The 27,357-nt window shown below is 41.9% G+C and overlaps 1 protein-coding gene across 1 annotated transcript; it reads right to left on the bottom strand.

Annotated features, from left to right (window-relative positions):
* Positions 1 to 38: 38 nt before the first annotated feature.
* MRPS5 (mitochondrial ribosomal protein S5) lies at positions 39 to 27,292 on the bottom strand. The gene is made up of 11 exons (XM_071424189.1): positions 27,177 to 27,292; positions 25,991 to 26,128; positions 15,873 to 15,998; positions 15,338 to 15,571; positions 12,860 to 12,894; positions 5,610 to 5,700; positions 4,850 to 4,896; positions 4,135 to 4,192; positions 3,262 to 3,324; positions 2,012 to 2,148; positions 39 to 606 (listed from the first exon to the last, which is right to left on the bottom strand). Exons 1-11 carry the CDS (start codon positions 27,241 to 27,243, stop codon positions 382 to 384), a joined length of 1,221 nt encoding a protein of 406 aa, XP_071280290.1. The 5' UTR covers positions 27,244 to 27,292; the 3' UTR covers positions 39 to 381.
* Positions 27,293 to 27,357: the final 65 nt, after the last annotated feature.

Below are 27,357 nucleotides of genomic sequence, written 5' to 3'. Positions count from 1 at the left end.
CAACAACAACAACAAAAAAGACCCAAACAAACCCAAACTAAACCCACTTTGATGATTCTTTATTGCTTTCACAATCTTGTATTTTCAACAGTTTCCCAAGAGCTTGTGAAAGAAACATGGACAAACCATCTCTGGAGTGGAGTAAATGCATGCTTGAAGCCCAAGACTCGTTCTCTGACTGCTTCCATCTGAACTTTCCCACCTGGACAGGCTCAGGGGAATTGTGGGAAAGCAAACAGTGCTCCTGGATGGCAGCAGTGATGTGGATGGCACGAGAGAGCTCCTGCTGCCCTCCCTGGAACTCAAACCCAGACAGCCTTGTCTTGAGCCAGGCTTTCCCAGCTGCTCTGAGCTGGAGACACCACGGCGGGCCCGAAGCTGTCAGCACGCTGCCCGTCTGACACCAGCCCAGGGGGATTTCAGCATTCCCTGGGCTTCCTTCACCTCCCTCCACTCCAGCTTTGTGTTGGGAACCTCATCCTCAGGCTCGGGCTCCTCACGGACAGGCCCCTGGGGCAGGGCCACCACGATGGGCAGGGGGCCCTGCTCCTCCCGGAACTCCACCACGTAGAGGCTCTTCTGGTCTGCCAGCTGCTGGTGAGTCTCCTGGCAGCAGGACAGGGAAAGGACAACCAAAACCAGGATGAAAACTGTGAGGCTTTACTTCAGGCCAAAACCTACACAGGATGTGGGACAGGGGAAAAAGGCCCCAAAAAGTCATTTCCTAATAAACAGTTAAAGCACTGTGTAAATGAAATGCCTTGTCAGGTTTATCTTACAGGGCAACAATTCAGATAGCCAGACCTCAGGTACACTGATCAGCCCTGCAGTGTCATCCCAGAGGAACCTGCTTCTGGAAAGACATACCCTGCTCATAAACATGCCTGTTGGCAGGAACATCTTTACGTCTTTATGTGGATATAAATTTTGCTTTGGTAACAGAAAAGTGCCTGTTACTGCCCAGACAGGTGGCATTAACTAACATAAAGGTACACTCATAAAGATATGAATGTAACATTATTTTCAATTACACCTGTCCCTTGCCTACAAGGTGTTTTGATCTCATTAAGATTTTACAGAGTAAATGTTTACAGGTGACAGGAAAGTTTTCCTTCTCAGGGCAGTGAAGAAAACATATAAAGTACATAACTCCAAAAGTAGTAATTTATACAGCAAACCTTTCTTCTGTTTGTTCTGTGGAAGATTCTCAGAGACATTAATTAAAAATACAATGCCAGACTTCCCCAAGTGTGACTGCCCTGAGGTATTGCTAAGCTGGGAGATCTGTGACTCCCAGCAGGCAAAGAGGATCACAACCCCCTCACCTCCTGAGGCTGAACTGATGACATTGGCCAGGACAGGGTGACAGATTTGACAGCTACAGCTCTCAGGGCTGTATTGGCAATGGAAGCAGCTAAATCTTGGCAGCCACCAAAACTGCAAACAAGGGAGATAACCACGAATTTCCAGAGGGCTGACTCATCCTGAGGCTGCTGTTCAAAGGATATAATGCTGCATGTTGGAGCTTCTCCATCAATTCCAGGCAGCTGGCTCAGACAGAGACATCTCCACTGTGAGCACTCAGAAGTGGAGGGAACACCACCACCTCCCTGGCTGAATTCAGAGATCTCAATTACAGCAGCAATAGAAGCAGCTGGGGCTTCAGTCCTTGCTCAATGAGAACTTGGAGCACAAACAATCAGCAGCAGCCACACATGGCCCACAATTGCCTCTGCCCAGGATTTTTCAGTAGTCACCAAATCCCCACCAAATGAAAGCTCAGGAATTCAGATGTCCCCTGCAGACACCTGGCTGTGGAACAGGCAGAGTTACACACAGCTCTTCCTGACTGGACAACTCAATAAAACTGCTGAGGAATGACCACCTTTGCTGATTTTGTTTGTAAGATCACCTCATTTTAAGCCTGGAATATAAACTGTTTGCCCACAAACCATTACAACATCCATCCCCTCCTGTGCCCATACCTAATGGGCACTGGGAGTGTACCCACCTGTAGGGTCAAGCCCCTAAAGAGAGCTCTGGTGATGTTAATCAAGTTTTTGGATCCAGTGACCTTGGCATACATGTCCTTAATGCCAATTAGCCTGCAGAGGGTGATAATGGCTCGGTGGCAGTGCAGACCATACCCTGGGGGGAAAAACATAAATGAGCACTGTGTGATTATTTATAAGCACACAATTTACTCAGAAGAGAGCACTGAGATGTCTTCTTTGTTGTTTTTGTTACCCAGCATGGTAGAACACATTAGATGTTGAAAATGGCTCCAGGGGCTGTGCAGAGGCACCACTTCCCTTTGCCTGGCCCAGCAATTGGAATGAGTTGGACTTTGTCATAATTTTAGTGGCACAGAGTGAAGGAAAGACAAACATATTTCAAAATCCACAAACACAGAGGTTTGTGTGTGACCTGCATCCCTCTCCATCACAGAGATGGAGATTTTATCAGCTCCAATGCATAACTGTACTACACTGGCATTAATTGCAGATGGTTTCTTACACCTGCCAGGTTTTAATGGAGGAGATATTTTTTTGAAGAGTCTACTTTTGATCCAGAGAGCTTTGTTTCACATGGCCTAGCCCTAGTGATCTTTAAAAACTGCAGGACAGTCTTGCTGCTGCTGAGTAAAGGACACAAAAAAGAAATAAATCCTGGGGACCAAATGGCTGGAAAGCTACAGAAAAGGGCTAGAATGTTTATTTTAGTGAGGTTATCTGATTGGAGACCTTGCCAATTAGGAAACTGAGGGAAAAAGGCGAATCCAGAAACAAAATATACAGAGACACAGATCTGAAAGAAACCCAAAGAGACAAAGAAAAGAAAAAAACACCCCCCTAACTGATGAGCTCTCATGAATCTTCAGGTGCCACTTCCAGGAAGATCAAACTGTCTACACAACCACCAAGGCTGTAAAGGAAGAGAGACCTGGAGTGGGAGGGGTGTGAGAACTTACAGCTCTACACAAACCCACCAGTGGCTGGAGCAGGACCAGAGTCCATACCCAGGTAATTTAGGACTGAAGGAATTACACTTAGGAAGAGTGAGAGAGCTCCCACCAGTGTAAAAGGGACAAATCCCAATTTGCAAGAGCAAAGCCATGGCAGCAACAGTAGGTATTTCTAAAGAAAAATGATTGATGATTTTCAACATTTAAAACATGGTAGACTAGACACTACATAAGTTCATCAAATAAATACCAGTCAGTAATCATGAAAAATTCAAAATTTAAACTTCTTTAATTACCTTTGTTTTGTTTCTTCATGCGGATTTTTGTCCTTTTAAATTTCACAGAAATGTCATGGTAAACTGGAGGGGGGGAAAAAGGTATTATAGATAAATTCTTCTTTCTAGAAAAGCTTTAGTTAGTGCCTTCCTTTTTCTGAACTGTGAAGTTGGTTTTATTCTCCCCTGATTTCTTTAAAGAGGATGATTAGTCTAGGTACATTTCTGGAATAGATTATGAATGCTGAGATACCTGTGAATACTGTTGAAAAGTAGGTGTGCCTCCAGTGAGCCACATTTAGTTTTGACCTGAGCTCACATGACACAGTTTTACTCATATTTTTTTAATAATCTACTTTTTAACCTAAGATTTCCCCACAGGCATCAGCATTCTTGGATTTTCCATAGAGAATACTAACAAAAAACTACCAGGAAACATCAGGCTGACCCTCCAGCCCAGGTTCTCCCTGCCTGCTGGGTCAGCACACATGGACTGAGTCACAGGGAGTCACCTCCTCTGACACAGTAAGGGGAAAAGCACAGGAATTCACTGTAAAGAAAAATGCCCTGACAGTATCTGACTCCCTTAACTTAAACTGTGCCAGAAAGATCTAATCTTGCTATTAAGAGCCTGAAATACTATGCATGAGGTATCCAAATTTTAAGCACAGCACCATGGAATTGTTTGGGTTGGAAGGAACCTTTTAAAGGTCAGCTGGTCCAACCCCTCCACAATGAGCACAGAAACCTGCAACTAGACCAGGTTGTCAAGAATTATAATACAATGCATCAGACCAGAAAAACTTGATTTAACATTTTTTTTATGCTTTCCAAGTAGTTGCAACCAGTTTTTGCTGGCATATTCAGTGCTTACATTGAGAGAATAATACTTACTTGTGTGGTTCTGATACAGCTCTATAAAGTGTAAGGAGCTTATTGCTTTATTCTTTGCCTAGGGAACAAAAGCAGAAAACATTTTCCCCCTTGAATTCTTCTGCTAAGCATTTGCAATTTACCATTATTCAGTTAATTAGATATAAAAAAAGAAAGAGAAAAACAACTTAGGAAAACAGATTTGCCACATCTAAACTCTGTGGAAATGAAGATGTTTGGTCTGGAGAACAGGAGGCTCAGGGGAGACCTTACTGCTCCCTACAGACACCTGAAAGGAGACCCAAGTGAGGTGGGGGTTGGTCTCTTTTCCCAAGTAGCAAGGGATGGGATGAGAGGAAATTGCCTCAAGTTGTGCCAGTGGAGGTTTAGATGGGAAAAATTTCTCCCCTGCAGGGGTTACCAAGCACTGGACCAGGCTGCCAGTGGAGTGGCTCAGTCACCATCCCTGGAGGTGTTTGGAAGATGTGCAGACAGGGCACTGAGGCTGCTGGGAGACTTGGCAGTGTTAGATCAACAGCTGGACTGGGTGATCTTAAAGGGCATTTCTAACCTAAATCATTCTATGATTATCTGTATCAAGACAGGCAAAGCAAACACATGGATTTACTCCTTTGCAAAGACTGTGAATTATACTGATTATTGGGGGAAAAACCCAAAAGTGTAGGTATGAATTATTTGTAATTGTCATAAAGTAAAAAAAATTCAATCAACATACTTTCCTTAAAGCGTTTGTCCTGTCACCTGCCTTCCCTATGGCAAAACCTGCAAGACAGAAAGAGGCATTTTATTGCTGAAAAACAGATGATGCAGATGATCTTCAGAAAGAAAACTGGAAAAAACCAAAGAACTTCACAGCCAAGTTTAGCATTTAAATTTCCACTCCATTGCACAGACCATACTCAAAAAGTGGCTCAGAGAAAATCACAGAGACAAACAGTTAAGGAGTTATGAACACCTACATGTGGATGCCAACTGCTTGTTGTCAAAGGAAAAAACCAAATAATAAGGCTTAAGCTGTTTTTGTGTGTTTGACCAAACTTTGTTTCAAACAATTGAGTAGTGATGACTGCTCCAGACAAAAGAAAGTCCACTCTGTTTAAAAATAAAGAAGGGAATGAAGAAAAAAAGCCTGGGACAACTTCAGTCCCATCATTTAGGACATCTGGATTACAGTGATAACACATTCCATGAAGAAGCTTTCCAAAGAAGAGGCAGGAAGAGTGCAAGCAAAATCCAGCTGGAGGAACACACAAGGCCTTGAATCTTCCACAGAAGCAAAGTTCAGCAAAACTCTGGCTGACCATGAACACAGCTGTCTTACAAAAGCTGCCACAAAACATTCCATCATCAGATGTTACCTTGTTCATACAATAATTACATACATACAATAAATACATACATACAATAAATACATACATACATACAATAAATACTTACATACAATAAATACATACATACAATAAATACATACATACCTGCAGCCCCTTTACCATTCCCAACAGCCACTAAGGCACGGACTGATTTTTTTCTGCCTTCCTTTGCCTTCATACAAAACACATTTCTCACCTGAAGAAAAAAAAAACAACCATACAAAGTTTCCTGTTATTGCCCATAGTCCAAATGGGTTGGGTTTTGTTAGTTTTTCTTTTTTTAAATTTTTTTTAAAGAGAGTCAAGTTTGCCAAAAAAAGGTACTGGAGGTCTGTAGTGTACACTTAAAAAATCTATACTGTCTTTGTCAATGGGTAGCAACTGCAGTGGGACACTGGCTTCAAGGCATTAAATACATAAAGGTTGTTAAAAATCCACACTCAGAGAGAAAGTTACCTCATGAAAGTTACCTTTCATGAAAGTAACCCCTCTGTTGTGTTCAGCTGCACAACAGATAATGCTCTAATGCTGCCAGCTTTATGGGTGATTTCAAGCATGATGAGAAAACATGGGAAAGAAATGGAAAGTAACACTAATATTGAAAAAGTGACACCAATATTGAAGTGCCCCACCTCATATTTTAACCTAATTTAGAAGCACTCTCAGGAATTGCTCAAGGTCTGTTGTTGCTCTACATGAATTAGAATTTAGGACTAAAATCTACTTGCATGCTGCAGAAGGCAGTCTCATTACAGAGATAACAGCTGCTGAAAAGGAGATTCCATTTAAGAGAGGGGAAGAAGAAGGAAATAGCCTGAAGCTCTGTCAGGGGAGCTTTAGTTTGGATATCAGGAAAAACCTTTTCACCCAGAGGGTGCTTGGGCCCTGCAACAGGCTCCCCAGGGCAGTGCTCACAGCACCAAGCCTGACAGAGCTCAGGCAGTGTTTGGACAACAATCTGGGGCACTTGCTGTGATCCTTGGGCTGTTCTGTGCAGGGCCAGGAGCTGGACTCAGTGATCCTGATGGGTCTCTTCCAAGTCAGAATATTCCATGATTCTATCAGCATGATTCTATCAGCAAGTCACTGCTTTACAGCCCCCACCTTAGATGGTTCAATACATCCCAAAGTGGACAAGAGACGGATGTACATGTGGGAGGGAGAGCATATTCTGGGAAAAGGAAGGACAACCTGACCTAGAGAATGCAGAATGTGGCAAAAGGTCACTAAAATGATGAGATAAGGGGAGGAGACTGGTTACATGTCAGCCCAAACCAGCTTTGGTCTGCTGGGGTTTAGAAATACTTCAGAGTTTTTCCTTTGGTGAACCTGGCTCATTTGGATGTGCAAACCACAGCTCTGAGGCTGAGGCTACCTGCCTGTGAGTGGGGACCCCTAACACCAAACAGGAATTCAGAATGTGCCGTACCCTTAAATCCAGGTGAGAGCCAGCTAAGCAAGGAGCAGCTTAGCCAAGCAGTGATGTAGATTCATGATGCAGAACTGTAAATAATCAAACTGGATAAATATGTTTGTATTTTTGGCTTTCAGTGTGCTAGCTTTACCCACAGCACCCCTGTTGGAGCAGAACTATAAATAAATCAAATGGCTCCATTGTGTGTGCACTGACTTCTTGCACTTGTTCTCTTGCACTTGTTCTCTTGGGTGAGAGAACCCAATTTTGGGACAACAACCTGAGATCCTTTGTCCATCTGTTCTAGCTCCCTTGGTTTTGTTTATATATTGCACTAAATGTTTATTTAAATACAGACATACAGTTTATATGCTGTATGTAGTACATGAATTATATACCAAGTATCAAAAGATAATACATAGCATATATAAAAATCCTTTTCCCTATATGTAATTCATCAGTAAGCTGATCTGCTTGTAGTGCTATGCATCTGAAAGTAGATTATTAGAAAATACTTGGTCATGGTTTAAACATTCTTACTAAAATTCACCATAAGAAATCCAAATAAAAAAAAACAACCTGAAACCAACAACCCCCCCCAAAATTCCAGTGTATTCACTAGGTACAGATTATGGTTAGGGTTTCAAAAATTTCACCTTGTTTTCATCAAAATAAAGATGCTGTTTAATTCAAGGTGCCCACACATTCTAGAGAGCACTTTGAAGAAATATCAGCCTTGCCAATTGCTTATTCCAAGCTATTTTTCTTTCTTCAAACTCATTGCTGACAAGAACAAGCCAAAAAGCCACACCCCATAAGATGAAAGTGCCTGTGTAAATGGGCTATTTAGAGAAAATGCAAAATAATAATGGAAGAAAAGAGAGTGAAGCAGAATCATCTCCCCAGGAGCATCAAGAGAATACTATTTTTGCTTTGCACACACTTTTATCTTCTGCTGCCAATCTCAGTAGGTATCTGTACAAAAATAGAATCAGCACATCAAAAATAAAGGATGTAGAAATCTCCTCATGGATTATTCCTCTCCCTTTCCAGAATGTGGCAATAAAGACACATGCAAGGAGCTTCTGTGCCACTCTTCAACCAGCACAGACTCTGAAAAGTGACTGAAACCCAGGCACAACCACCTCTATGATCAGACTGCCACTCAAGTTAGACTGAAAGCCAAGTTTTAAACTTCAAAAGCAGATGCAGCACATGCTCAACCTGAATCACAGAGTACCTCAAATTAATTGTCTTCTTGTATCTAGCATCCAGTGGTGAAATGCTGCAAACTCAGCTTTCTTTCTAGACTTGAGGGAAGAGCAGCACCTCAAAACCAAAATGAAACCACCTCAAACATCTATCAAGAGGAGAAATGACAATGTGGAAGCAAGTTACATTCAAAGAAAGGCTGCTAAACATTCTTATGCTTTCAGCTCTTGCACTTGGTTAAAAAAAGGGTCAAAATCCAACACTTCCTGTGATGTTTTGTTTTTGTAAAAGCCAAATGAATGACTGGCCAACTTTATTGCCCTTGGGAATCCCTCCTTTCTAGAAATCCTATTTTAGCCATGATTTCTAGGAACCTGCCACCTCTAGGCCACACTCCTGACCCTGCCACTCTTTTGCTGCTGCTGTTATGCAGAGAAATGTCTGCACAGGCTGATCCCCTCAGGGGACAGCAGCCTCTGGTCCCAGCAGCTCTCCAAGGTACAAGGGGAAATGAGATAAAATGAGAGCAGGGTGCAGTGCTGAAAGAGAAGCACTTCCATGCCAATGAGCCCAGACAGGGTCAGGGGCACAGCTAAAAGGTTTGGGAATCCAGTTACCTAAAAGAATTGAGAAATCAACTTGTTAACAAAAGCCAAAGCCATGGAAGCTACATCACGTGCCCATCAGCACTCTGTGCACCAAGGGTAGAGCAGACTGGTACCACAATGGCAGAACACCTCCCAGCTGCAGTGTTTACACTGAAATGGTTCTTAACCTTGCACCCTCAGAGCAGGAGATGCTCTCCCCATCCAAGCACCCTTACAGAAAGATGGGGATGCAAGCCACACTGAGCCCTGCAAGCCAGCACAACAGAAATAACAACACTCACACAAACACAAGCAGCACTAATAACCTTGTCCTGCTCCTCTCTCTCCTCTCTCTCAGTGTGGCCTCAGAGTACAGCTCCCAGCTGAGTACAGATCCTTTGGACTGAGCCCCCAGTAATGCACCCTCACAGGCACTCTGCATCTGCAATGGCTTTATCTCCTTTTCAAAGGATGGGCCATAATTATGCCCAATTCAAAGTCACTCAAAAGCTTCTGGGTGTTCCAAATGTCAGTTATTTCTTCCATACAGCCTGACAGGTAAGAGATAAAAATCATCAAGTATTTATTGAACAGAACCAGTTGAGGATAGCATTCCTAAACTCTACTTTTAGGGCAGGCCAAAATCTTTTGAGTACTCCCAGAGTATCAGAAATAGTGCACAGCTCTGACCTCTCATGTTTTCCTGGGACAGGGAGCTTCAGGTGCTATGTTAAAAACTGTCTGAAATTTTCATTGCCACTCTAAAGACACTGTCAGCATCATCTAGGGAACAGAAGACTTCCCTGTATTCTAAAAGCAAAATTTAGAGCCTACAAATACCCCAGAAGTATTTCTGAGGCAACATCTCATTAGAAGTAAATTATTACTCAAAGAGTATCCTTTATACCATATAATTTTTTAGTCAAGGCTGTCAAACAATGGATCTCAGACACTGTAATTCATGCAGCATTTCTTTCTCACAAGCCTTTTTTTTTTGCCCTCTTTGCAAAAACAACTTCCAATGACTTATGAAGAGAAACAAAGCGGTTTAGCCTGTGCAATGAAGAACATTCTCTTTGTCACAAGTAACAAGTCTACCAAGCTGAGTAAAGAAAAGGCCTGATGCAGGCAGGGAAGCAGCTCCCTCATGTCAAAGTGACAGCAACAAGGCAAACAAGATGTCCAGGAAGGAGCAGAAGCCATCAAGCAGCCACTGACACCCAGGGCTCTCTGTCCCCTGCAGCCACCATCCCTTCATGCTGTGTTTCTGGCAGTTCCTCAGAGCCCCCTAACTGGTGGCAGTGGCACAGATGACATTTCCAAGCTGTGTGACATCAATGACAGAGGTGCCTCCCAGGGCCACACCTGCACTACAACAGAGGAGGAAGGAGGAACACTCTGACTGTTGGTTTGGCAACTGTTTTCCTCACAGTTATCAGTTATGAACTAGGAACTTTTCAGTTAGAAACCTCAGGAATTAAGTGAAGAACTAATGAATTCCTGTGCTAGATGAGTCAGTATAAATGGGATTGAGTGGTTGGTTGTTTTCCTGCCTAGCAAGCTCATGAACTGAACTTTCATTTACAGGTTATATTGCTCTGCAAATCTGAGTGGTCCAAATGGACTGAGACAAGAACACCTATTGCTACTTTGCATTCTGTAGTTCAACACTCAAACACAAACCTCTGACTGTTTTTGTTGGTTTATTTAAAAATGCTAGTACCATACCTGAACCATCTGGCTCAAAACCAGATCTATTCTGACCCTGGAAAGGTTGCACTGACCCTGCTAAAATGGAGCCGGGCTTGCCCAAAATTCTTCAAGTTGCCTTCACCAGAAACAGGCAATGGACAAACCATGAACAAACCAGCAAGTGATCACCAAGATCACAGTTTTCACAACTGGTAGGAGGCAATTTCAGCATTGGACAAAACCCCTTTGAGATCTGTTTTTTACAAAGGGCTTTATTTATAACTTTATCTTCTCCTTTAGAAAGCTCCCCTTAATGAGAGACTCAGAGGGCCACCAACCTCATGCTCTGTGCATTCAGGCCCCACTGAGCACAAGGTCTCACTTTCTAGTTTTAATTGCACTACAAGGCAATTACTATTAAAGCACAGGATGTCATGTAGGCTACTTTTTTTTTTTCTATGTTACTATGTTCATTTTGGAGAAAAATAAAAGAAAAATTCATCTGAGGGTTGATAACACATGAAATGAAGCCTTAAAGTGAAAATAATAATGGCACATGTCAGCTGCACCTGTAGATTTTAATTACTACTGTGATTATATTATGTTAGAACACCAGTTAAGCATTACCATCAGTTCTATTTAAAGAGATTGTTCTTATCTCTAATATATGAGTAGAACTGGAAATGTTGCCTTAGGCTGGCAGGGAAAGTAAGAAAAGTTAACCCAAGTTCTCTACAATAACTTTAGTTCTAGTTGACATGAAAATCTGAGCTTGTCTATACTCTATTTTTCAGTCAGGAGAAATCAAATTACAGCTTTTCTGTTCCTACATTATAAGAAAACACTTTAATAAGCAATTTCTCTTTGTTTAGCAAAACAGCACAGCCTTTTCAGTAGCATAATCACAAGAGAAAGGGCCTATTATACTTTTGTTCATGAGGCAGTCCTTTAAAAATGGTTCTGAGTTTCTTGCTGTGAAGCACAACTTCCCAGCAAACATTTAATCTCCTGTACTGTTGTGAAGGCAAATATAATGGAAAACACATCCAGAAATAGCAGCATGTCTCTCACCTATTTAAGCCAGGAATGCTAAAATGATCTATTTATTTCAAAACTCGTACTTGTTATCAGAAAATTGTAAGACTCAATTATCTTGAGCTCACTGCTGATTTTGAACAGAGAATTTTTGCTGCTATTTTTCTGCAAAACCATTCCACTTTCTCAGTTCACAACTGTGGCAATCTCATGTAACAACAGAGCCCCAGCCTGCTTCTAAAAGCTTTTTTATTACTCAAATATAATAAAGCATTGAGACAGATTTCTACAGCACATGGAACCCCTGCAGAGCAACTTAGCTCTGCTGTTTGTAAATAATTCTGCCACTACAGCAGGGCAAACTCCCCTGCTCTGGCACCCAAAGTGAGAGCCAGCTGTGACATGGCACAGCAGCAGCCAACATCCTCTGCTCTGCCATGAGCCCCTTCAGGCAGCAGAAGGCACTGCCAGCTGCAGGGCTTGGGAACAAAAATCACTTCTTTTAGAACCAATTCCTGTGCAATTCAATTTTTACAAATGGCCTTCAAACACAGACTCAGCTAAAGGCCAAGTGCTCCAAATGGTCTTTGCTGCATCAGTCAAAGCCCATAGTGTGGTCCAGTCCACTCCAAAAACCCACTGAGATATGAAAATGGGTTAACAGGTCACAGATTTTGTCTCCCCATCCCTTCTGACAGATTATCTAACTTGTTTTTAAAAAGTTCCAATGACAGACATTCCATATACTCCTAATCCATTCCAGTATTCAAATTCCCATTTGCAAGTCATTCTTTATGTCTAAATTTACCTTGCTTTTTATTTATATCCATTGCTTTTTATCCTTTGCTTTTTATCCTTACAGCAGACATCTAGAAACCAACTCATGATTTTTAATTACCCAGACTGAGATTACAATACAGCATCACTGTTTTCCACATCTCAGGAGGTACCAAAACTCACTGCCACAAGCAAAGATTTGGATTTATCCAGAAAACACTCAAGCCACTGGATAGAATTCCAACTGATGGTCATCTCAGCAAAATGCAGAAAGAGAATCAAGGACAAGGAAACCCATTTGCACATTACCAGAACAGGAGAGAAGCCTCAGATGCTTTTCTGGAGTACAGCTGTCAGGTAGCTCAGCTTCTGACTTGCCTGGTTATTCTTTTAACTTTCAGACAAGAAGCTGTTGTGAATCAGGCTATTTTGTTAAGAAAATGTTTCTCTTAGCCCTTCTCTCTCAAATGAAGAGACTAGGTAACTCACTTTCTCATAGGTTGTGCAGCTGAAACAGAAAACCAGATGGATTCCTACTGCTACAATACAGACTTAGCAAAGACTTGGTAAATAATTCCAAGGTCAATGTAAAGTAGTGATAATTCTTCAAAGTCCCTGGAAAGATCTGCAATGCTTACCTCAATGACTCTTGTTTCAAAATCTTCATAAGTTTCTGTAGGGAGAAAAACAGGGTGTTACATTTCCTTGTGTTCCTTCTCTATCAGCACACCCTCCTGTAGGTGGTACAAATTAAGAAGGACACAACTTCTATGGAGCTGTAATTTATAAAGCAGTCTCAGCAAGAAGTAGAAATGGTAAGATTAGAATAATTTGAACCAGCAGTGTAAACTGCCTTCTTCCCTAAATAATGTTCTAAAACTCCAAATAAACCTCATATTTCATATATACAGAGCAAAAGCTATAAATCATTAAAATCACCAGATGGGTCACTTCCATTTTGACTAAAGTATTATCCAAAATTTTTCAGAATATTCTGAAGCCTTTATCATATAATTAACAGGGATTCAAAGAGATTTGGGGTTTGGACTAGATGACCTGTAAAAAGCTTCTTCCAACTCAACCTATTCTTTGATTCTATGATTCTGTGGAAATGCAAGCACTTCTGTATCCACACGTCTGTGAAATTCCAGAAAGGGAAGGGGGTTGCATGAAACAAAACAATATATGACCACTTCAAATAACCATAGTCCTTACAAACTCTTGCTTTTCCAACTTACCCCATGAACAAGAGCATTTCAGTATAACACAGAAAACCTTTACTTGGTGTTGTTACAGTGAGATTTTGGAGGAAAGCTTAAAAAAGCCTTTAATGGCGTAGGACTGGGGTCTCAGTCCTTGACCAAACATTGGTTTATTATCTACACAAACCCTCCAAGATGTTTATAAACATGATCATCTTGGCACAGTTTAGAGATCTGTCAGTTCAGAGATCTGTCAGGCTGCACAAAGCAGATTTCTAGCTGACAGTAAGGATATGAATCCCAGCAGGCACTCTCTGATCCCTCTGAAGCTCTTCAGGTTCTGAAGAAATACTGCAAACCTGGGAGAAAAGTAATTTGATTTCTAAGTGGAAAACACTGTTCCTTCTGCACTCCTAGCTAGCACAAGAAGTGACACCAGGGAATCCAGTCATGCCACAGTCTCAGGCCAAAAGGATTCTTTGGGTTTGGCAGTTTCAGGTCTGCTCTTCCTATCACCTTCACATTGCTTTGCATACAGGGATTGTCCCAATTCCCCTGCAAAATCATTAATCCTCTGAATAAAAAGAAAGAAACTGAAAGAACTATGGGGGCCTGAAGATCCCCAACATTTTTAGCAGACTAAAAAGAAACCAGTGCATTCTAACCAGAAACTGCTTTTTCTCAAACTCATTTATAATACAGGCTGACAGCTTCATTCTCCTATTTTGATTGCAGTGCCCTTTCCTCTTTTTGGCAGAACTTGATCTGACTAGAACAGGCTCCACACTGCCAACTTTAATGCAAGTAATCCATATCAGTAGTACCAGCCAAAAGCAAAAATCAAGGAAAACACCAGAAGGTAAAGTTCACAAATGCATAAACACTGTTTACAACAGCTGTCACTTCTTTTAGTGGGATAAACTCAACACAGTCTTGTGTTCAGAGTATGGAATTAAAACCATGGCACTTCTTGACTTGTTCCATGTTCCACCACTGACTTATGAGGAATTTGGAGCAATTAATCTCTCAGATCTCCTATTTTTACATTGACAGATTCAGTGACAGTTGGCCAAGTCCATTGTCCCATCACTGCCTTCCACAGAATATTTGCTTTTAGGGTAACAAAATGAAATGCAACAGTGCTAGAAAATACCACCTGTTTTTCTTAGCTCCTCTTACTATAAAGGAGGAAAGATGTCAATAAGCAGAGTTTCACAATAAAAACTCAGCCCAACAAGAGCTGACAAGTCTTTTTCATGTTTAATTAGTTGAAAAAGATTAGGTTTCTAAATTTTAAAGCTACTGTAGAATCTTTAGTAGTCTGAATAACAGCACTGTAAAAAAGTCACCTCTCTGCTGTACAAGTAAAAGCTCTAGCTTCACTATATTGAACTACTTAGGAAATAAAAAATAACTTTTATAGTTATTATGGTAGTTATTTATTGCAGCTTCTTCTAAAAGCTACATTCAAACTACATAATCTTTAACCCTATTTCATTATTTGAACTAGAATTTCAACAAGATTGATTTATCCCACAGGATCCTTTAAGAAACTATAAAAAAAACATGACTATACTTCATACTCAAGACAATTGATGGTGGACACAGAAGAACATTTCCATCCTTCAAGACTCCTGTAGCAGTCTGACAGAACAGAGTACTCTGTAATGCCACATAAAATCATTCAGTCTGTAATGGAACAGAACAGTCTAACAGCTGCAGGAAATAAAGCAGTGTTTTAACAGATATCACTGGTGTGAGCAGTACCTGCTCTTTGATTTAGCTTGCTTGTGTGTGGGCCTGGAACAAAGTACAAAACCAATTTTCAATCACAGAAAAAGTCTGGGTCTCACTTTCTCCAAGTCTCCCCTCAGAAAGGCGAAGGGAGAGGCAGAAGATAATTGGTTTTCTCACCTCCATTGGGACCAGGGTCAGGAGGATCCAGAATGACACCTCCCCAGCACTTTCCACTCCATCCTCCCTCTCTCTTAATTTTTATTTTCTTTTTCTTCTCAAATGTATCTCTCTGCTGAATGATTTCAGACTGAATTCTCTCTCGTTCTTCTTTTTTTCGTTGGGAAACTTCCTGCACTTTCCCAGTTTGCAGCACAGGAGCATTAAGACCAGGCCAGAGGAAACCAGAACGTCCTTAGAAATAACAGAGAAAAATTATGCTTTGCTCCAAGTGAGAATTGCAACTCTGCACTCAGGAAAAATGCAACAAAATGGAAAATTCTCACATATTTCAAATGCATTCTATGATGCAGAATTTGTAACTGGAAAAGCAAAACCAACATTAAATAATCATATCAAGATTTTTTTGTTTAAATACAAAAATATCTCAAGCAGTTCTGGCATCACAGAAAATAAATTTGTCCACTTATGAAATCAAGAAGCACTGTACACAAAAACATCAAGATGTGTCTTCAGCTTTGTATTTGTGATCTACCTTCACCAATCTCCTGGCCTCTATTGAGATTCTTCCTTAGCTTTTTCTTCTTTTTCTTCCCTCTTCCTTTCTTTACTCCTACGCCAGTCTCTGCCAAAGCTCCTTTCCATAGCTGATCAGCTGTCACTGAAATGAAAAACAAAACTTAAGTTATATTCAAGTACAGCTTACACTGGAAACTGAAGCTGAACAAAAAACAACCCCAAACTTGAAACCTGCTTGATCTTTGCTTTGCTGGAATTTAAACTGTAGCATTGCTGCCTTGCCAAGAAAGTAATTTCCTACTCTGTGCATATGTATTTGGTGCAAAGATGTGTCTCTACTCCTGATTACTGCACTGAGAGAGGCCCAAGGGCATGTTTTTTACAAGGCTTTTCAAAATTGATTTAAAGACAAGTAACCAGTATGGTATTCATTTCCAGGTCATGAAAAGAAAATTATTCATTAGTAACTCAGAGCAGCAATACCTTGCAGTACTTATCCAAGGACATTGATCAGTGACAGTCAACTTAAATCACCCCTAAAAATATCCAGGGGCTACCCTGCTTTAAAAGCCACAAAACACAAAATAACTGGCAAAACATAAACCTGCTGCTCTTCTCAAGTACTGAAAATATAACGTCTCCCATATTGCCTGTGTGAGTGGAAGGGAATGTAAGGAGAAAGGAATACAAAACACTTCAACAGCATCATCACAGAGCTCTGGCTCTGTCAGGCCTCCTCAGGCAATGGCTGTGGCGAGGATCATGCACTGCCTTGGGGCTTCACCCAGCACAGCAGAGCAGGACTTAGGAAACATATTCAGTAATTACCTGCAAACTCCTGCTCACCCAGCTGATGGCAATACAGGACACCACAGCAGCTTAGACAAAAAAAACCCCAACAAAACCCAAACAAAAAACCCAACAAAAGAAAAAATTATACCAAAAAGAAACTGATTCTGTGAAAAGACGCCATAGATAATATTTCACAGAATCAGAGAGGATGGGTCAGGCTGGAAGGGCCCACTGTGGGTCATCTGCTCCAACCTCCCTGCTCAAGCAGGGCCATCCCAGAGCACAGGGCACAGGATGGTGTCCAGGTGGTTCTTGGCTATCCCCAGCGAGGGAGGCTCCACAGCCTCTGGGCAATCTGTCCCAGTGCTCGGGCACTGCACAGGGAAGCTCTTCCTCATGTTCAGGTGGAACTTCCTGAGCCTCAGTTCCTGCCCCATTGTCCCACTGCCTCTGGACAGAGCCTGGTCCATGCTCTGGCCCCTCCCTGCAGGCACTGACAGACATGGATGAGGTTCCTCCCAGTGTCTCTTCTCCAGGCTGAGCAGCCCCAGCTCCCCCAGCCTCTCCTCAGAACTGAGGTGCTCCAGTCCCTTCATCATCTCTGTCCCCCTCTGCTGGACCCTCTCCAGGAGCTCCAGGTCTCCCTTGTCCTGAGGATGCCAGAACTGGACCCAGCACTCCAGACTGGCCTCCCCAGGGCTGAGCAGAGGGGCAGGATCACCTCCCTGCCCTGCTGCCAGTGCAGTTCCTGATGCAGCCCAGGGTCCCCTTGGCCTTCTTGTCCCCAGGGCAGGGCTGGCCCATGGACAGCTCCTTGTCCAGCAGCACCCCCAGGTCCTTCTGTGCAGAGCTGCTGCCCAGCAGGGCACCCCAGCCTGTGCTGGTGCCTGGGGCTGTTCCTGCCCAGCTGCAGGACCCTGCACTGGCCCCTGTGGAATTCCAGGAGGTTCTTCCCTGCCCATCTCTCCAGCCAGAATGCAGCAGCATCACCAAGGTTCTGTTTGCAGACCAATGCTATTATGTGCTTGACCCAGGGGCAGTGTAAATCTTGTCTTCTCTGATTACAAACTGATTTTATTTATTTAAAGCAGACAAAAAAGCTCAGTAAAAACTTTCAACCAGGGGAATTAAAATAACCATAAAATCGCTACCACTTCCCACCAGCAATTAATTATTTTCAGAATGATGTGGTTGAGAGATCCTGCCCCACAGACTGGAAAATGCTTTGGAACTGGGCAAGCTCTGCCATGCTGACAACACAGTGAGATGCCCAGAGATGCCACTGAGTGCCCAGGTTTATTTTTGTACTAAGTTTGCTTAAGGTGTCAAGGTGGTTCTTCCAAAAGTTTGACACACACCTATTCACTCAAATATCTTTTTCCAAGTAGGAAGCATAACTGATTCCTTTTTGAGAATCCTGAATCCAGCAATCAAAGCTCAGTACACAAGGAAGGACACACGACTCTGCAAGTCCAGGGAGCTACAAAATAATATTACCTCAAGACAGCCAAGAGCAGGGTGGCTTCCACATACCCAAAAAACATGGGCTATGAACAGCTCAACAAGGCAAAAGATGTAACAGGGATTTTGGCTCTACTGCAGACAAGTGGAAATCTGTGTATTACAGACCAGCACAAATGCCCATGGATAACAGCAAAGTTTATCCCACTTCTTATATGCTCTGAGGCAAGAATTGAAAAGCCTCCTGGGTAGGTTTTAGTCCCTGTAAAATACAAGTTTTTGTCTGAAATTACATGCTCTTTTCTAGACATTCAAGTGAACCCCAATGTCCAGAGGTTTGGAAGTTAAAAAAAATCCCACAAACAGCAGCTGCATCAAATGTCTTAAAACCAGGGTCTGAACTGTCAGCCACTAAAAACCTTCCAGCTGATTACAACACACCAATGCACGTAGCTGTGAGCTAAGTGTGTGGGGGAAACACAAGAAAAAAACCCACCAAAACCAACAAAAACTTATATAAAAATGCATTACCACCGTAGTGCAAATTTTTTTTTGGGGGAAAAAAAAGCAAAGTAAGTAGGTAATGTGTTTTTCAGTAAATTCATGCTAAGTTAACTATGGGGCTGTTCCATTAGGTGGAATGCTGATCATCAATCCTGTTAAGCTTCTTAGCTGATTCAGAAAACACTGTGTAACTAGCAATTCTTTTTTAAAAATGATAATCCTGCTAGCCTGGAAACATGGAATCACAATAAAGGTACTTACATTTTTCTTTGCAAGGCTATTTTTAAGCTGGAACAGTCCCTCAATCTGCAGTTTGGGTGACCCTACAAAGGGTCAAACAGCTACAAAAGAGGCTGCAGAGGGGCAGCAACAAGCAGCTAAGAGAAAAGAGCAGTTCTGGAGCTGGTAATATATGCCAAAAAAATCCTGCTTTTTGAGCTGCACTCCAAATATACATACAATCAGATCACTTTAATTCCAATAGAGGGAAGTAGCAAAGGTCACAGAGTAAGGACATTGTGTTGCACCAGAGGAGAGCATTCAATGTCAACACATCCATGAAGAACAGGTCAGGCCAAGTCAAGCTTTGGCCTCAAGCACTGCACAAATCCTGACAAAATTAGAACCAGATGAAAACATCACATTTGGTCCCAAAGTGCAGTTCATCTCATCAGTCTATAATAATACCATCATGTGTTTGGAAAGCAGCTGCATTTAATGAAACACATCAGAAGCCTGCAGGCTGCAGAGTTCTTTATAGGATGGAGGTATCACGCTGATTTTAAGACAAAGTGACAAGAATGGGATGTGAAAGGGATAGGCTGTCATCAGGAGGATTGCAGTGGTGGGGACATTGCTTGTGACAGACCGACAACACACCACTGGAGAAAATAAAAATCTGTGTGTAAGAAAGGTCAATCTGACTTGGCAGCAAAGCACCAAGGTGATTAGTGAGCACACACACAGGCAGAAGGAGTGGATGATTTGGAGGAAATAACTGCAGACAGACAGCAGGACCAGTGCACTGCCTTCACACTTGTGGAGATGCTCTGGAATGAAGACACTGCAGCAGATATGCAGTGTCTTTGAGATTTATGGGCTTATTTTATTTTGCCTTTGTGAAAGAGGATGTTGCATGCATTCCTCAAGAGCTAAAATAAAACCAGTCATAAAAGCCACTACACATTTTTAGTCAGTCACCCAAAAGCACAGAGCTACTGAGTGGGGGGAAAAAGTGTAATCTATAAGATTTTATTTTATAGACTAGAAAAAGATCCACTACTGAACGCAGCTGAAAGCATGCTTCCTGCAAGCTGATCACTAAGAACAGTCAGTCTGTGTGACATCACTCCATTTTGCTTAATCTACACAAAAGGTATTTCTAATACTCTGGAAAGGATTTGGGTTTTGTCTTTTTATATTATCCCTGAATAGCTGGAATGAGACAGGTAATTATCAGATTAATATTTGGCCACACCTCAGTAAACCAAAAGTACTGAAAGACTCGCTGTAAGCCCCATCAGAAACCAGTATCCTAGATACTCATTAACTGAGATTAAAATCAGATTTCTTTGTCTCCTGGAAGATGAGTTCACAGCTTGCTGAGCACACAAAGAAAGACAAAGAGCAGTAAACTGGAAAACTGAAGGGAATAAAAGGAGAAGAAAGAATCAATTTTGTAAAACAGCTACGTAGGCTCACTTCTTTCCAACACAAGTAATCTTTCCCTAAGGTTTTTGGTGACAAATAGCTTGTGGCAGCACAGCAGCAGAGATAGAAAGACATTAATATTGACATAATAAAAAGAGTAAAGACCTTGTTATAATAATCATACTTCTACTTACATTAAACAGTGCCTCAGTGCACTGCTGTCCACTAACACCATTACATTTGTGCAGCTGTACTACCTAAGGAGCTCAGTAAGGTCTTTTCCACCACTTATATTCTCTTCCAAGTTTCAGCCTGGAATACATACTTTTATTAACAGATGAAATCTTAGAAAACACCAATTGCCACCATCTCCAAACAAAAACAGGATTTAGAAAAAAATGCTTCATGCATATGAATTGTGAGCAAGCAGAGAACGCGCTGCTACAGATTTAATGATAAATTACAGTCTATACACAGCTGCTTAATGACCACAGTGAGACATTTCTTCTTGGATGCAGGCCTTTAACTTCATTAATTTGCCCCTTTTACTTAATCCAGAAGTTTAACACACTTATCTGGAACCTGGAGACCCACACACTTCCTGATTTGAAGGACTTCAGCCTTGGTCTCCCATTTTCTGCAGGAATGTACATCTCTCTGTTGCTCTACAAACACCATTCCAAAAAACAACTTTCTGCTTTCAGCTCCCTTTCCACGTGTACTGCAAAGATTCCTAGGACAGAGGCTGGCACAGAGCAGGCTACATCAACCACTCTAACCAGGATTTGGCAAAGAACTGCAATTTAATTAGCTTAGGTTAGGAAAACGAGTGATCCAAAAATCTAAGCTTATGATGTCATATTCTCTCTCCAGCATCTTACAAAATGTGCCTGACAACAATATCCTTAACTACAAAGCATTTAGGATAAAGCTGCTAGGAAAAAACATACACAGAGCAGCTGTCTTAAGAGCAAAACCTACAACACAATGCAGTGGCTGAACATGACTCAAATAATTTAGATGTCATTTCCAATTGCATGTATTAACATTCAACTTCAAGCTCAATTCTTATGAGTGGCTGCAGTCATTCTCACAATTACATTAAAACCTACTTCCAAAACAACAGCAGTGAACCATCCAAAACAAAGATGGAGTTTGACTTTATACACCCTAATCATCTTCAGCTGAACTCATACACTGCTCAAAACCTGTCAACTCAGTTCACACCATCTGTTATTCCTGAGGAGTTATGTTTCTAATGAATCTTCCTCTTAGCTTTAAACATGAAGTCTTTCATTCCAAGACCTACTCAGGCTTTGTAAAGTTACTTATGGAAAATGCTTAACTCCTCTAGGTTGAATCCTCTCTTCCATGATTCAAAAGGGAATATTCTGCAGATGAAAATACAAAGAGATTTATTAATGAGAGAAAAATGGAACAATGGCATTCTAATACCAGAGGGATCACTTTTAACATGTGAGATTCTACAGCAGACTCATCAACATCAGTGTGCCCATCCCAAATGAGAACTGCTCTTGCCACTTGACCTCTGCAATGCCACTGTCAGCCATCATATGACATCAGTTTCTTATTTTCTGTATAACCCATGAGCAGAAAAGCATGGATCTATATGATCAATAAAAAATGAGATATAGTGCCAGATTATTCTCAATTAAGTCACCACACTCAAAACATTGCTTTCTTCAAAGAAAAAGACCCTTTCTCAAAAGTGACCTCTCAGTCTTGTTAAATGGCAGCATATGATGGATATCTGATACTGAGTTCTGCTGGAAGATAATGAGGAGACAAAAATCTCCCCCTCCCTGGTGAGGCCATTAAAAACCAGGGCTGCTTAAGCAAAATACATTCTCCTCTTTGCCATTCTGCCTCCAGCCCCTGCAGATGTCATCTTCTGAGGGCATCATCTGTGAGCTCTCCAGGGCTTTCCACAAAGCTGGGAAGCCCTGAGGACTGTGAAGTGTTCAGTCTGGACAGCAATGCTGAGTCCCACAGCATTAACTGGTGCAGCATCATCCAGCTGCCAGAATCTGGGCACTGGAAATGTCTCACCAGGACAAGGGCTACAGCAACACCACAAAAATCAACATGAGGCCACACAAGGAATGACTACCATGGGACAGATATAAAAATGGTTTTAGATAAAAGTTAACAGGTTAAAAGTAAGAACTGCACATACTGGGTATGTTTCCACTGAAAACTTAAGCTCAGTTCTGCTTCTCACTCCTAGAGGGATTTCCACAACAGTGAAACAGGGAAAAAACCCTCATCTGCTACCAAACTTTCTCTGTTTGATTTTATTAATACAAGTCTGAAGCTCTTGGGGCTACCTATTTATTCATAGTAATTTAATAACATTGTTAAAAAATGCAAAAGCTCCAATTATGTGGATTGCATGAAAATTTTGGTTTAGGTGGGTCTGCAAATTTGTTGACACAAAAAGACATCTATAGTCTAATTATTTTCCCCCCAAGATAGAATGGGAAAGTTTCCTCAAAATCCAGAAACAAAACTTGCATCCTGATAGTACAACAAAACCTGGAAAATATTCTAAAAGATGCATTCACAGTGCTACACTGACACAGGGAATAACTCCACTTAACTGCAAGCCCTGAGCACACTTCCACAGTGCACTCAGATTAGAGTTTCACATTTTCTAAAACTGGCAATTTGTCACAATGTCAGCAGAAGCTGCAGACGTGGGATTGTCAGGTTGATTGTCAGTCTCAATTCAAACCCTGAAGAAATCCAGCTACAATTCCAGCAACTGAGAAACTGTATTTTTTTTCTTTATAACATTTTATGAAAAACAAGGACCTTAAATGTGGTTAGTATATGTTGCTGTAAATGCTACTACCTTTTGAAGGTTGCTTTGATATTAAAGTTTTAGTTTTTTATTTTTAGTAACTATCATGTCTCAGTGTCACCAGATGGATATGGAGAAGAGAAATTTCAGTGAGGTTTCTGCAAACTAAACACCTTTGGTTTAGTTCAGTTCCTCAAAACAAAATGAAAATCGGGTTAAATGCCTTTGAAAAGTAATATCATAAAACCATCAAAATAAATACTGTAAAAATAACCCAATCAAATCAAAACCCAATAGAAGAATTGTACCTCTCCAGGTGCAATTAACTATAAGGCATTCAGTCCCCTTTCTTTTGACTAAAAGCAAATAACTAACTGTTTTTCAACATACAGGCAACTCTCTTGTAAAAGGAAAAAGCAATTAAAAAAAAGCAGTGGTAGAGATGTAACTCTTTACATCCTTAATGCTGAAACATCAAAACTCTTCTTATGGTACCACTGATAATGACAAGAGGCAGCTCTGTAATTATTTATCTGGAATGCTCATATTTCAAGAAAAATTCTTTGTAAATTGAAAAAGTAAGTATTTTTAAATTCTGATCATGGAGTTAGACATGGCTGTCAAAATGAACAACTTATCCCAAAGAAAACTCACATAAGACTACAAAAACATAGCACAAAATGTAATTAAGGAGCAGCCTCAAGGAGCAGTGGAAGGTGTAAGAAAGGTCAGAGAAGTGCCTCTGGAACAAGGTGCTCTTTAAGGTCCTTCCTACCCAAACCATGACTGGCTCCCAAGGGTAAATAATGGAATCACCTGTGAGTTGGACAGTCTAATTTTCATATAGTCCCAGTACCAAACAAAAGCTCTTTATTTCACATGCACTTGGATACATAACAGATGTTATGAAAATCATGTTTCTCAGATGTTGAGAAAATCATGCTGCTTTGGATTCCTGGGGTCAAAGAAAATTGGAGACAGCCAAACCAGTAAATGAAAACTGAACTCCTTCCCATGGTCAGGAGGGTGGAAAGGGGAAAGAATAAGGTTGGAATAAGAAGATAATTTTACATGATTTCATTAAAAAATCACTGAAATATGTCACAGGACAGGAATAAATCCCTGTGTATGTTTTTGTGTCAGAGTTGAAGGAGAGAGCTACCTGGGTAAGGATCAGAGACAAATGCCAAGGGTAATTGCAATTCCTCCTATTTAAATGAATTCCTTCTCTTTAAACCAGTCAAACCATTAAAAATAATAGTTATGTTGAAGGTACAGATGACCCTACCAACAAGAGCATGGTGATATTGCCCAAGGAATGATGGAAGATCATTAAGCATTCACTAAGGAGAGAGACAAATCCAGTCACCCTTCCCAGGCACAAAGCTCTGTCATTTGGCTGACATTTCACTTGACAGCTACTCCACATAAAATGGTCATGTCTGCATTTTAAATGTTGCCACTTCTGAAGGAACTGCACTGCTAAGGATTTGAGTGATTTATACTGTTTGTATCCACTTCATTTGAATTGTGAAGATTCTGCTTTTTACTTCTGTAAGAGAAAGTGTTCTTAGATTAACTGTACTTTGAAATACAAAACCCTGAGTCTTCTGAATCTCATGGCTACTGTCTCTGCTTCATACATAAAAGAGGTACACTTTCATTTTTCCAGGTAGCTACATCTCATTAAATAAGCCAATAGTTTTAGGTAGTTTGCCTAAATATATCAAATTTTACTAAACAACATGGATGCCATCACAGCAAATATTTGTAATTCAGTCATTTAACCAGACATCTGGAAAAGCTCCTGGTAAAACAGAGCTCATCCAGAGCTTGTGAGTATGAATACAAGTCTAATTAAGGAAATAATCGAACCTACAAATCCTAATCATGCTGCAATCATGTGGTGCTACATGTTTAATTTAAGATAAACAAAATAACAACAGGGTGGCTTCTTACATATTCTCATCTTGTTGCTGCTTGTCTGAATGAGTTCTCCCTGCAGGTGGCAACCTTAGAAAGCCTTTTCCATGCAGAGCCTGCAGCTCACACTGCAGCCTTGCCAAAGCCTTCGGAGACCTCTCCACCCTCAATTACTTGGAATCTGCCAATGGTCAAAATTTACTGGATAAGATGAGCAGCAAGCTCAGCCTGACTGGTTAACCCCTTCTCTTGAGCAGATGTAAAGAAAGCAAATGCAGTATTCTGCACCCAGGTGTTGAGAATGGGAAGAGACCACCAAGAGAGGCTGATTCTGCAGAGCTCTTAAATTCTATGGATCAGAAACAATCAAATTTTGACTCCCTAATTGCTGCAGTTATCTCTGCCAGAGACTGTGTCCTTACCATTTCTTCTCTTCCCCTGTGGGACAGGATAAAGGAGCACAAAGCAGGTGAAAAAGGCCCCCAGGTACCTCAGCTCACAGCCCTGAGTGTGAATTTAAACAGCCATCACTCCTCAGCTATGGCAAGCATTCCTTTCAGGGCTGAGGAAAACACTGCTCCAGAGCAGACAATCTGCAGGGTTGTTATCCTTGCAGCAATTTCACCTTTGAGGCAGCACAGCTTGAACAGCAGGCCTTGCCTGTGGCTCAAAATTAATTTAGGAGATAAACACACAATTTATACTCTGAATAAAGGCCTAGGAAACAGAGGCTTCCTCCTCCCATCCAATGACACACATTAGATGGAGTCACTGTGACACAAAGCAAACCCTTGTTCGCTATTAAAAGATGATAAATTGATTTTGTGCACACACTTCTGTCAACACCTGCAGCTGCCACTGTAATCTCAGAAGACACAAAAAAGTCAGCATACACAGATTTTCATGTCTCTCCAAGGCAGTGTTTTCTTTCCCTCTCCTGATGGTTACAGTTAATAATTTTTATCCACCTCAGGACTTACAGGTATTGAAGAAGCTGCTTTTCCTGCAGTGCTCCAGTGTCCCAGTCCAAGGGGCAGAGAGGGAGCACCGTGTCTGGAGAGCCCATGCCAGGCTGGAGTAGGAGCTGCAACTCCCTCCCACTGGCACAGGAGCAAACCCTGGGAACAGAGACAGACAGGTGTTTATAGACAGCACATTTCCTTCCTTAAAGCTGTGGTTTCTGCAAATATAGGCATGGGAAGAGAAGCCAGTGATTTTCAAAGGGAATCAGACTTGAACCTTTTGTCTTGAAGTGCAAAGCAGAATGTGGGAGGGAAAACATTGCAACAGAAAATGTCACAAAGAGAAGAAGGCACTCTATCTTGCTGATAGAGTGATTTTAATGAATTATTAAGAAGTAGTTGCAGCCTTTTATTTTTCCTGGTTAACCTGCAATAAATTATTGGGGTTTTTTAAGGATATTCTTCTGACTAGACTGTGGAAATGTTTTCCTTCACTAAGGAAAAACCACCAGCCTGTTTTTAAGCCCTTCTTAAAGTTCAGGCTCCAATCAGAGTTTGGCACCACTTCATTACAGATTGCCCTGAGGATGAAAAGAGACCTGAAATTCATTAACTGCTTAGATTTGGCTGAAGAAAAGAAAGGCAAGAAAGTTTTCAGAAGACTGTGGAACATAAAGATGCGTTTTCCCTTCCTTCTATGTATACTTTAAAAAATAATACATTTGAGTTTCAAAAAGTGACTGCAGAGGATCCATGTGCCCATGGATGGGGGTGTGCCCATGGATGTCTGGATGTGCCCATGGATGGGGGTGTGCCCATGGAGAGACGTCCGTGTGTGCCCATGGATGTTTGTGTGTGCCCACAGACAGATGTCTGTGTGTGCCCACGGATGCCTGGCTGTGCCCATGGATGTCTGGATGTGCCCATGGAGAGATGTCCGTGTGTGCCCACGGACAGATGTCTGTGTGTGCCCACGGATGCCTGGATGTGCCCATGGATGGGGGTGTGCCCATGGATGCCTGGATTTGCCCATGGATGCCCAGATGTGCCCATGGATGCCCAGATGTGCCCATGGACGGATGTCCGTGTGTGCCCACTGAGCGCGCTCCCCTCGCCCTGCGGGGATTCCCCCCGCCTCTCTGCCCGTGCCGGTGGCCGCTGCCCTCCCCGCGGAGGCTGTCCCGTCTCCCCGCTGCCCCATCACCTCTCCAGGCCGCCCGGAGGGCGCCGCGGGCACACGCCCGCCCGGCCGCCACCACCACCGCCGCCATGCCGGGCCCGCGCCCCCTCCCGGCCGCCGTAGTGAGGTGCCCCGCGCGGTGCCTGATGACAAAGCGCAGGGAACGAGAGCGGCTGGGGAAAAAGCGGGCGGAAAGCGAAGGGCA

This window comes from Agelaius tricolor, unplaced genomic scaffold (genome assembly GCF_023055355.1).
Source record: "Agelaius tricolor isolate 1412-34295 unplaced genomic scaffold, bAgeTri1.0.p SCAF_1, whole genome shotgun sequence".
NCBI classification, from domain to species: Eukaryota; Metazoa; Chordata; class Aves; order Passeriformes; family Icteridae; genus Agelaius; species Agelaius tricolor.
The sequence above is the reverse complement of the archived record's forward strand: the minus strand, read 5'-3'. Positions and strand labels throughout refer to the sequence as shown.